This window comes from Carassius auratus, chromosome 30 (assembly GCF_003368295.1).
Source record: "Carassius auratus strain Wakin chromosome 30, ASM336829v1, whole genome shotgun sequence".
Taxonomy (NCBI): Eukaryota; Metazoa; Chordata; class Actinopteri; order Cypriniformes; family Cyprinidae; genus Carassius; species Carassius auratus.
In genome coordinates this window covers 8,385,999-8,399,025 of record NC_039272.1, presented here as the reverse complement: position 1 = coordinate 8,399,025, position 13,027 = coordinate 8,385,999, and the positions used below count along the sequence as shown (strand labels likewise).

Below are 13,027 nucleotides of genomic sequence, written 5' to 3'. Positions count from 1 at the left end.
GCTCATGCTAGTTCCAGGTTTCTTACTCAATGTGTTTATTTTTCTTTGGCCCATATGCTTCTCTTCATGGGTCACTGTAAGCTATCTTGACTCAGCACTATTACATAACAGGCAAAGCATAGCCAGCCAATTGCTTTGATTCTGTCACACCATGAAAGTAGGTTTTCCACCGGGATCACGGGCAAGGCTCTATTTCAGCGTGCTGAAGCTGCCATCTGTGCTCCACAATGCAATCAGGATCTAATATTGTCACCTTGCACATGCCATGATGTCCATGTGGCAACACATAGACTGGCTTTTGCACTATTTGGAGGCATATCTGGTGAGTCATTGGTTCCCCTGTGAGCCATGTGGTGCCGAAACACCAGGCGCTTCTCAAGTTTCCTATTTACATCAGTCACAACAGAAAAAAAAACCCTCCTGACAGCAGATTCGATAGAGTTGGTCGGGTGGGAAAGAATCGCAATAAGTGATGTCAGGGCTGTCAAGTCCCTTCACTAGTGCCCTTCACATAAAAATGTTATTAAAAGAAACTAGGGGACTAAAATAGATTTCTGCAACAGGTCTGATTATTGTTTCTTTTATCAATTAGATATAAGCAGTCCTGCAGCCCAAAAAACATGAAAACATGTCTGCAAAGTAAATATAAATAACCAAACATTTTTATTTACAATTCAGTATATTCCAACTTGGCATGTCACATTTGGTTATATGAGGCATGCACGATTCAATGGTGTTTGGCCTTTTCTGTTTCTCATCTTTTCTCTTGTCCTTTGAGCATGTCAAGGAGCCATGTTTTTGTTGTATTGCTAAATACAATGACATTTTAAAAATGTACAAGAACCTGTGCCAAAAAAACCCAATAACATTCTATTTGAAGGAAATGTTTACAGTATGTCAACTCAGCTTTAAAACAATAATTAATTTCGTCTTAGTGAAACTTTCCATATCAAAAACGTTTTTGTACAATATGAATATGATTAATGAAAAAAAAAATACAAATGGTTTCCTTGTCATTTTACAAGTCACAAAAGTAATCAGTATTTATTTCAGAAAGCTACAGCAGATGTTTTACAGTTAGTATATATTTGAAGTAATTGTTTTGTGAAACTTGATATAGAATGTATCTGCTGTTAAGAATTTGCACCAGTTCAAATCTTCAAGTAAGTTGTGTTGTGTTTTTAATGTCAATAAATTAAAATATTTTTTTTTTTGTATTACATTGTTTATGGACATTGTTAATTGCCATTCCTTAAATTAGTTAAGTGAATGATTCAATGACTCATAAATATAAAAGCTGCCATGGAGGCGGACCCTTTCAAATCTTACTATGCACACTTTGGGTATTAATAAGATACTTTAAGATACTAATAGGTACTGTTTTTTTTAAATATGGTACAAAGGTTTACCTTTTGAAATGGCACTGCCCTAGAGAAAGCTTTTCAGATTTAACAGTTTACATATATAAGAAAATCATAAGATGGATTGCCTGAGCCCTGAGGATTTCTGTTCCTGGCCGTTCTGGTTTGTAGACCTAAGTTTTTTTCTGAGAGTGTACATGTAAACAAATTATACCAGGGACTACTGAGAAGTGGCTTTAATTGCTCTTACTTTAGATCCTGTCGTTGGATCTTCTTCTGTAAATCTCCAGTGGCGTTCCTCTCAGAAATGAACTTCTCTGACAGTGACACCTCTAGTTTTCTTACATCCTGAGACAGCTGGCAGATGACAAGACAATAAAAAATACAGCTGTCATCACACTCACTTTACATGTCCTTCTAGCTCCAAACTGTATAAATCCATGCTGGTTAAAATTCTTCTACAAATATACATTTGTTAACAAAGAATGTGTATTGGCATGTTTTGACGTCAGCGTTTATGGCAAGCTTGTTCCCTTGTGCATTTGACACACACACACACACACACACACACAAGCTCCGGCTGTCCTCGCCTCCTTTCATTTTCAATTACCGTTATGGTGTGTGGTGCCCACTCCCCAGAGCTAATTCACTGCAATCGCTGTGATTTACTGTTACTCCCCACACAGGGACCACAGACTTCAGTATTTGGTTGACAATGCTGCAGTTTCCCCTGTGGAAGAAAGGCCAACACTCATGCAATTTCACATCTAATGCACATGCTGGCTTGGTCACAATATTATTTATTTGTGTATGCCTAAGTAAAGGTCTTACCATACAGGCTATATATATTTTTTAAATATAGTGATACAGGTGACAGCGACTGACAAGTTCTGCTATCTCAGTAGCATTCTCGCAGCTGATACCACAGTGGACTGTGACATTAGTGCGCATATCAAGCGGGGTCAAGCGGGTCCGCGACCAGCGCTTTAATAGCTGCAGGGTAGGACGGCTGCTGCCTGCACTGGATTACCTCGACCCCCCAATTTCCGTCCCCAGTTGCAAAGTATTGTGTTTATGGTGTCTGTCCTTTTGTTGCTGAGGTGTTTTTCCAGTTCCCATACTGTACTCCCAAAAGGAGCATAGTCTGGGTGTTGTTTTTTTCTCTCCTCACTTCCCTAATGTTATGCTGCATTTCTTCCTCAATTCCCTGTCTTCCTGTTCTGTCTACCCCATTGTATGTATGTTGTGTATGTATGGACAGGTTGATGGCTAGTTTCGCTGGTACTTGTGACTAGTGACAATAAAGGGCTACTACTACTATCTCGCAAAAGCCACCCCTGCCTTCGGGTGTTTGTCCAAGAGAATATGGGAAGAGCACAGCAAACGTTTGAACACTATTCAGTGTATAAGACAGTCATCCTCACAGTTCTATTGTATGAATATGAGACTTGGACCATATATCGCCGGCAGATTGCCAAACTTGATCATGTCCACATGAGCTGGCAGGACAAAGTCCCAAATACGGAGATACTCCAGACCTGTAACATTACTGGTATTGAGGCTTTACTGGTTGCTACTCAATTAGGATGGGCTGGACATGTTGTATGCATGTCAGATCTGTGCTTGCCAAAAAAAGGTTTTTGTGGGCAGCCCCAGAGTGTTACGACCCCTGGCTCAAGGGAAGCAACAAAAGACAAGGGACACACGCAAACCAAATATTAAACTCAAGAAAATGTTTATTTACCACTAAATTAAAGTATTAAATAATAAAATGAAAACAATTAAAGAAAATCACAACGTATCTATATTCATCAGTAATGTCATTGTGTAAAGCAGAGTGCATGGTTGGAAGTGTAATACAATGTTGAGGCATAAAATGCCACAGAACAAGTCAAACAATACAAAGTCCCAAAGCCAAAACAAAGTCCAGACCAAACAAAGACCAAAGTTCCAATATCCCCAAAGTTCCTCCTTGGCTCAAGTGGAGAACTCTTTTTAAAGGAGCGCCTGAAGCACTGGTCATAGGTGTCTCCAATAGACTGCCAATTTGTGGAAACAAGTACCAAGCTACAATATCCAAGACCAACAGCAGAGGTCGTCACACAAGGATGACCTCCAATTGTCTGAAATTGTGCAATATGGACCCAAGTGATTTTGAAAACATGGTCACAGACAAGACCTTATGGTGAGCAAAGTGCCATGCTGCTATATATTCCTTTGAGTCCAAATGGACTACCAGAGCAGTAGACAAACAAAGACACCGAACGTGAAATCCTCCAAACTTGACAATATCGAGTCAGTTTATGTGTGGCACCTGTGGCCTCAAGGATTGACTTCTATTCTCACCGTCGGACACATCAGCAGCAACTGTGATGAGATCTGTCCCGTCTATACTATGTTCTTTGACGTACACCTTGTTTTTGCAAAGTGTTGATGTTAAATGAGTTGCCTTTGCATTAATAAATGCTTTTCAATAGCCTGGACATTAACATCTCACCCTGAGCTCCATGTCTTTCTGCTTCAGCTCCAGAGTGTAACTTATTCACTTCCTACTAGTTTCAGGATGTCCTGCAATCCAGCACTAACGTCTGATGAAAGTTTAGCAATGCTAGCATCACATCTAAGACAAAAAGAAATTTAAGCAGTTTGGGTTTTACTGACATAGCAAACTATTCCATAATTTTGGCAACATTCATCTAAATGTGTAAACTCTTTCAAACATATTTTACAAACATATATCAGAAATGCTTAACCACTGGCCACTGACCTTTCAAAATAACCCTTTGGATATATTTAATTGATTTTCAATAATCAGTCTGTTTATTCGGTTTTCTCTTTATTTAACACAACCTTTATTTCAAGAAACCTTTGTTCATTTTGGTGTTTACGTATTGTAGTCATAAAACTGCTATTAAAACACTTTTGGCTTTTCAACTGGAAAACTCTTCTTCAGTTGCATTGTGCAGCAAAAACATTTGCATTTTATGTTTTTAAAAGTAAATTATCATAAATCAAATATTTATTCATCATAATTAGAAAGTAATAGAGACTATTTAAAGCAACAGTTATTAGCAGTTTTTTTTTCAAGTAAAAACATAAAGTAGTTTTTTTCCATACAAGATACAAAGACATTATTCCTACATTTTCCTTACAAATGAAACAAAACAAAATTGTGGAGCATTGTGGAGCCTTTATGGAACTTTTTTCCAGTTTGAAGATTGCAGTTTGAAATAATAATAATAAAAATAATTATTAATTAATTGATATAAAAAAAATAATTGTGTATATTGCAGTTTGACATTTTATCATCTTAAAACGAATGACCTCATCTGCCACTGTAACTGTAGAATAACTCAGAAGATGGCAGAGAACTTCTGAATGGTCACATCTTGGCAAGACTAGTTTAGATGATTTTGATAAGGGAGGAGTCAAAGGTCATGCAGCAGGCCAACATCTCCAGCATCTCAGTTCGTCTTCTGTGTCTATGCCTTAAAGGTGCCCACTATCTATTTCCACATACATTTTTAGATAAATAATATTTGAATAAACAAAAGCCAAGAAGACATCTCTCTAATAAGTTCACAAGTTAACAACTAAGCTGGTTGTTTGAAAATATACATTCTAACGGTCACATCTATTTTCAGTTAATTTCAGTTTCATGCACTTTTAATTTGTATTCATTAGTTCCTATGTTTTTTTGTTTGTTGTTGTTTTTCCCGCTCTTCCTTTGTTGTCATGGTTACTGTGATTATTAGTTTGTTCTGTTCTGCTGTTTCTATTATTTCTCTCATTCGTTGTGCTCCTCAGTTCTTGTGCATTTCCTCAGTTCAGTGTCTTTACCAGAGTGTTTACCACTGGCTCTGCACCCATTTACCTAAATTTGTTACTTCAGACTTATGTGCCCTCTAGAAGTGTCACGGTTTTACGCTGCCTGAAGGAATACGGAGTCGAGGATAAACGGAATAAGGCTTTTAATATATCCAACACAGGGGATATCCAACATGGAGCACAGAGGTAGACACACGTAAGTAGCAAGTGGCCACAAGTGAGGACAAGTGAGGAAGACCCGACAAAACAGAACTGAAAGGACAAGGCTTATGTACAACAGATAATTGGGGAAACACAGGTGGATGGCATGACTAAAATTAACAGGGACATGGAACACGTGAGGAATAGAATAGACACACCTGGGAACTAATTAAACTAAACACGGAAGACAGAAACTAGGTCACAGGGGCAAAAACACTAAATGAGTCCAGGTGTGTGACAGTACTCCCCCCTCCCGGTAGGTGCGTCCTCGCACCGTAGAAACAACAGAGGGAGGCGTGGGTGGGAACTTGGGAGGAGGTTCCGGTGGAGGACGGACTCCCAGGAGGGGGCCAGCAGACAGGGACCACAGAAGGAGGAGCCAGGGAGGAGACGATGGAGGGAGGAGCCAGGAAGGAGACAGGAGCAGGAGGAGCCAGATGATCCACCAGAGACCAGCCAGGACGGAGATCCAAGGTGGAGTCGATGGCGGGAGGAGCCATGGTGAAGGAAGGGTCGACGACACCAGGGGGCCGACAGGCGGAGACTGCACCGGTGGGTGAGGAGCCCAAGATGGAGCAGCACAGCCGCAGAGCCAGGGTGACGTCGAGGATCCGGAGGGCCTAGGTGGAGCTGAAGGCTCAGGCGACCAAGGCAGAGGCGGGGTCCTGGCAGACCGCTGTGGAGCCGGAGTGACCGAGGATGGAGGTGGAACTGGAGGGAAGGAGGAGCCTGACAGAGCCGGAGGGATGGAGTGACGAGGTGGAACCAGAGGAGAGGAGTCCCGAGGTGGCGGATGGTCGACGACTGACCAAGGTGGAGCCGGAGGGACGAGGGAGCCCGGTGGAGCAGGTGGGATGACAGGCCACGGTGGAGACGAGGGAGCTAAGAGCCAAGGCGGAGCCGCTGGGTCGAAGGACCGAGGAGGAGTCCAGGGCTCGGAGGCTGGAGGCGGAGACAGGGCCTTAACACGCCAAGGCGGAGCTGGAGACTGGCAGTCCAGCGGCGAACCACCGCGCCCCGATGGCGCGGACTGAGGGTGAGCTGCGGGACTGACTGGCACCAGCAGGGATGGCGAGGAACTGGCTGGTCTAGGAGGAGGAGAGAGGAGAAGGATGGGAGGAAGGACAGGAGGATCAGGACTGGACGGAACCAGCGAAAGAGTAGAGGGACCAGCAGGTTTGGGAGGAGGCGGGAGAGGGAGGCTGGGAGGGAATACAGGAGACACAGAAGATTCAGGGCTGGGCGGAACCAGTGGTGAAACAGAAAAATCATGGCTGGGCGGAACCAGCGGAGACACAGAAAATTCAGAGCTGGGCGGAGCCAGCGGAGATACAGGAAACTCAGGGCTGGGCGGAACCAGCGGAGAAACAGAAAACTCAGGGCTGGGCGTAACCAGCGGAGAAACAGAAAACTCAGGGCTGGGCGTAACCAGCGGAGAAACAGAAAACTCAGGGCTGGGCGTAACCAGCGGAGAAACAGAAAACTCAGGGCTGGGCGGAACCAGCGGAAATGGAGCAGAGGAAATGACTGGAGGAGGTAGGAGTGGGAGACTGAGAGGGTATACAGGGGAATCAGGGCTGGACGGAACCAGCGGGGAAACAGGAAAATTAGGGATTACCTCCATAGACCAGTCCATCAGATCCAGAACTTGCTCCATATGATCTTCAGAGACTGCATACAGCTCACCCTCAGTCGCAGGAGTGTGGGCAGGGCTTTCCTCCACGCCCTCGATCTCCACGAGGACTCCCACGATGCACGGTGTTGCCGGCTCACACACCTGGTCAGTCGTGCTCTCGAGATCCTGTTCCCTGACAATGGATTGCTCGGGCTCTGCGGCTGCGGTGGGCTCTGGCTCCGTGTAGCGAGTTGGTGGCTGGCTGGTCTCTGGGTAGGGAGTGGGACTGGCGAGATCCTCTATGGGGCTGAAGGTGAAAGATGAGCCATTTCTCGCCAGAGTCCACTCCACGTATGCGGCGAAATCCTCCCGAGGACCATCTTCGGACGACAACGCTCTGCATTTGGAGTTCAGGCTGGTGTTGTAGAAGGTGCAGAGCGCGCCGTCCGGGTAGCTGGTGGCATTAGCTAATAGGAAAAACTGTCTGGTATGGTCCTCGAGAGAACGTCCTTCCTGCTTCAGCAGAAGGATGAGGAATTCGGGACGATAGAGGGGATCCATAGAACACTATGAAACAAAAAGACTTTGAAAACACAAAAACAAAACGGAGGGAAAAAACACGCAGTTTTCTATTTTCTTCTTTAGGTCGGGTCTTCTGTCACGGTCTTACGCTGCCTGAAGGAATACGGAGTCGAGGATAAACGGAATAAGGCTTTTAATATATCCAACACAGGGGATATCCAACATGGAGCACAGAGGTAGACACACGTAAGTAGCAAGTGGCCACAAGTGAGGACAAGTGAGGAAGACCCGACAAAACAGAACTGAAAGGACAAGGCTTATGTACAACAGATAATTGGGGAAACACAGGTGGATGGCATGACTAAAATTAACAGGGACATGGAACACGTGAGGAATAGAATAGACACACCTGGGAACTAATTAAACTAAACACGGAAGACAGAAACTAGGTCACAGGGGCAAAAACACTAAATGAGTCCAGGTGTGTGACAAGAAGCTTGCGTTCTGCAAGTGAACATCGCTTAATTTTGCCATCCCAAAGAAGCACAAAGTCACTTTTACGGACTTTTAAATTAAATGTTCCCTTCTGGTGGAATGAACTCCCCAACTCAATCCGAGCAGCTGAGTCCTTAGCCATCGGCTTAAAACACATCTCTTCCATCTTTATTTGACCCTCTAACTTTAACACTCACTATTCTAATTCTATTCTTTAAAAAATCTAACTACCTTTCTAATCTTTTTGTATTCTATTTTCTTTTCATTTATTATGCAATTGTATATGTATGTGTGTGTGTATGTGTAAAGACCTCTAACTAGCTTGCTCTATTCTTTAATTTTTTTTTATTCTATCTGTTTTCTTTTTATTTATTATATTAGTTAAAACCCCATCCTACGTGTACTATGTTAACCTAACTGAGACTTGTTATAGCACTTATATATTATTGCTCTTTTTGTTGTTTTTGATTGCTTCCACTGTCTTCATCTGTAAGTCGCTTTGGATAAAAGCGTCAGCTAAATGAATAAATGTAAATGTAAATGTACTGCTGCCAAGTTCAGTCTGGAACTTCTTCTGTATGTGCACACACTTGTGACACTTACACACATGAGTGATGATTTTATCTTCAGCCTCATTGTTATAAAACAACTTTAGCAAAACAATCATAATCATTTATTAATCACTCATACACTCTAAAATAACTCTTTGAACGAACATAAAAAAATCATGGAAAGGATTTCCACATGATTAATTTGCTTTATTTCAGCATTATGCAACTCTGTTACTCCAATTTAATGTACTTATGTTGGGTCAACTTAATTTATTAAGGTTGATTCAACTTATTTACTATGGTTGGGCACAGCTTAATTTAATATTGTCAGCCCAACTAATTTGCAATGTTTCGGACAATGTTTTTAATAATTAAGTTCATTTTACAAAAGAAGTTTAAGTAAATTTAACAAACCTTAATAGAGTCAACAAACAACAATCGAGTTAATTGTACCTGAAAATGTTAATGACGACAAAAAATTCATTCATTTAGACCTTTCTTTAATTACAGCTTATCAATTATATCACAAACACATTTGAAACACAAAGCAATATTTCAAACTGTTTGTTTCTTTTTTTGTTTTGTTCTAAAACTTATCAGAACAACTTAATTGTTATTAATTGTATTACTCATCTACCTGTCTAATGGTGCTACACTTCTGCAAGAGGATGACAGAATAACAATTACCCATAATACACTGCAGAAATCCTCAGCCAATGAAATGCAAGTCTGTGTTGGTTTCATTAATCTGTTACTTTTACACAACAATGTGATGTTGGCTGAACAAATAATTTTTAAGTAAAGCTGACAATACACACTTTTTTTGTTGAATGAACTAGATTAAATCAAGTTCACATTGTTAAATTTTTTTTTTTAAAGAAAAGATAACATGAACGGATTAAGTAAAATTGGCAAAGGTGAAAGTAATTTTTTTTGAGTGTAGTATTGTGAAATAACAGCCTCTTTGAATTCATGGTCATGTATTTACAGTTATGACTGTTTTTGGTGTAAAAATGGTTAACATTATAAGTTGACCTCGGGGAAAATAAAAGGAAAAAATGTAAGCAAAATGAGAAATCATTGTTTAATTAAAAATAAATTAGTTAAGCTAAGCTAAGTTAATTCAAGTTAAGTTAAATATAAGTTAAAATCTTGGTGTAAATAATGACCTTGCCACTCTGCCTCTGAGATCCCCATACCCGTCATGTTCTTGTGATCCAAGCTCTTGACTGCAAAAGTTGTCCCTGCAGCAAGGTTGTCTCTCTCAGTAATCTGGGCCTCCAGGACCTGGGGAGACAGAAGATTGCTCTGTCCTCACGGTCATATAACAGTGTGATTGCTCATATCAGCTCTAATCACAGTTTGACAGACTTCAGCATTTTTCCATTATAATGCCAGAGTAATTATTAGAAGGATCTTGTTTTTTTCTTTTTTTTAAAACAGCTTCTAAATTGGATAATGTACCTTGAGTACATATTTTATCATTTTAGAGAGAAGGACAAATGTGGTTTAGCCCAAGCAATTAACCCTATATACCGCCACGTCACGTCATTACTTTTCAGGGACCAAAAAAAAAAAAAAACTAATTCTGGTTATGGTGACAAGTGAGCTTTGATTTATTTGATTCATTCATTTTTTTATGCACATATTCTGCATAATGTATCCCATCGGGTAAATGGCTCTGCTGGCCAGCATCTTTCCTCAAATTGTACCTCATTCATCAAACATTGTAACATTTTTGCTTTCACACTACCAGTTATCATACTTGGGTAAACTTTTATAGTGGTTAATGGAAAATACAACTATAATATAATATAATATAATATAATATAATATAATATAATATAATATAATATAATATAATATAATATAATATAATATAATATAATATAATATAATATAATATAATATAATATAATATATAGCATTTTGCACCTGGATGTCTTTGCTAGGCAGTTTGACTGATGTGCATTCATTCTTATAGATTATTAATTCACATTTTATAATATAATATAATATAATATAATATAATATAATATAATATAATATAATATAATATAATATAATATAATATAATATATAGCATTTTGCTCTGGATGTCTTTGCTAGGCAGTTTGACTGATGTGCTTTGATTCTTATAGATTATTAATTCACATTTTATAATATAATATAATATAATATAATATAATATAATATAATATAATATAATATAATATAATATAATATAATATAATATAATATAATATAATATAATATAATATAATATAATAATAGTAAGTATTTATAATTGTAAATTTTCTTCATGGCTTGTTCCAGTAGAATGCTCAGAGTTCCAGTTTGTTCATGCAGCATTCCATATGTTCTATAAGCATTTAATTCAAAACATAATTACACAACTAGCTCTCATTTGCTAGAGCTCCATTTGTTAGGCTTTTTTTTTTTTTAATGGCTGGTCACCAGAAACTTAATCTCTTTATAAAATGGCAATTAAAGTGTAATGTGAACTTTTTGGGTGTCAGTTAATATTGTCAAATGTATAATATAATTAGTAAACAGAGCCTGAGAGCTATACTTTATGAAAGAAACATACAGCCATACTGTCAAAATGAAGCTTAATCAAATGCCTTTTGAAGCGGCAAGAATGCAGCCCTGTTTTCTCTTACATTGCATTAAATGTAGTGAGCATAACTCAAGGGCTCAAGCAAACAACATCAACTATCGATTATCTGCCACTGAGTAGCCGTTTCAACCTGATGAGCTTATGAATAAAGTATTCATTTAGCAGAGGAGGATCCTTTTGATTGAGCATTTACAGTTTTAATTTAGGCATCCATCATAACGTAGCAACAATGAGAAAAGGATATACATATCCTCCCCTTGGAATTATAAGGTTCTATCTGCGTTCTGAGTAGTTTTGAGATATTGAGCTTTAAGGTTTTTGTGTTCCATAGACTTCTGTAGATAGAACCTTTTTGTTTTTTCAATAAAAAATCCCAAAATGTACACAACTTAAAATAAAACATCACATAATGTAAATAAATTGTCACAGAATAGGAATATGTGAATAACTCAATTTTGACAAAAATGTCAGATAGAACCTTATAATTCCAAGGGGACGATATCTGAAATTTTTTATCTTTCCTTACGCGTGAACTGTTTCCCTGTAGTCTGCGTTTGTTTAGTCTGATATCTTAGCTACTGCATGGCATGTTCTGACAGGAGTGTGTCATTACTTGAAAACTAGTTAATGCAGACAATCTGCAAATATGGTATTTTAAAAAAGTACATCTGGTTGTCTAAATATAATCTAATTACTACTAATTAACATTCTGTTCTTTAAATGATGACAGCTTCAGGATGATGCAGTTTCCATGCTATAATTGGACAAAAATGAAGTATTGAGATGTAAGCCAGACATCTCAGACTCCTCATTAATTCTCATGGGCTTCTCTGGCCAGAGTACCAGTAATGATTTCCCTTTAGTGATTTGTAACACATCTATTATGCAATAGCAAATGTACTCAGTATTCCCACGCTTCAAAGCCTAAGTCGTGATGGTCTCTTCAGGAGAATTGTTAATGTCCTAATGTGTGCTGTTACTTGCTGTGTGTAAAATCAATTTGATACACAAACATTTTAAACATCACAGCTCAAATTCTTCAAACAGACATGCCTTTACAGCAGCTGTTACAGCCTTTATAGAATAAAATAATCTTTAAAAGGAAATCTGAGTGGGTCTTATTGTGGGCGGTATTCTCTTGGCTTTGCCTTCACTTTTAAACCGATAGTATGGATATTAACAATGTAAATGCTAGTAATAGTTATGGGAAAAGAATATGAAAATGATATACAGTTAAAACTTGTCAACTCTAAAGGTTTCTTTACACAGTCCATGTAAAGCTTATATGTGCATGCTCAAATTTTTGAGTAAATGTGCAATGGTGCATAAAAGCCCACTGAATTATGCCTGCTCAGATCTACCTCAGCTCCTACATCAAGGTAGTGTAATTGCTGTGTAAATGCATTTATGCCTCTGTGCCACATTAGAAACACAAATTCCACTCAGAAGCACTTCTCTGCCACCTTTGCAGTGTAAATTTGTAAAATGAGTTGCCTTACCTTGTATGTTAAAACATTTAATGTCATAATTTAAAAGACAATGTATACCTTATTGTAGTTGTATTGTAGTTATTTTGAAGTTAAAGGCTATATCTCATTAACATATATGTATACACACACACACACACACACACACACACACACACATAGCTACACACACACACACACACAATTTGTCTGTTATTATTGTACAGTTTTACATATCCGCTTATCTCCAAGTCATGTGTCTTTCAGGTGTGCCACCTGTATTATTATCAGCACTTTTTATAGTAACAAACAACAATATTTAATAGCTCCAATGGCTTGTTTTAACATTATGTAATATAATGACATAC

The 13,027-nt window shown here is 38.9% G+C and overlaps 1 protein-coding gene across 1 annotated transcript; it reads right to left on the bottom strand.

Annotated features, from left to right (window-relative positions):
• Positions 1-1,607: 1,607 nt before the first annotated feature.
• On the bottom strand, positions 1,608-11,169 carry LOC113049945 (protein FAM81A). The gene is given in 8 exon segments (XM_074559834.1): positions 1,608-1,718; positions 3,859-3,892; positions 3,894-3,911; positions 3,913-3,981; positions 9,743-9,776; positions 9,779-9,860; positions 10,509-10,550; positions 11,164-11,169. Coding segments are annotated over 8 exon segments (396 nt in total).
• Positions 11,170-13,027: the final 1,858 nt, after the last annotated feature.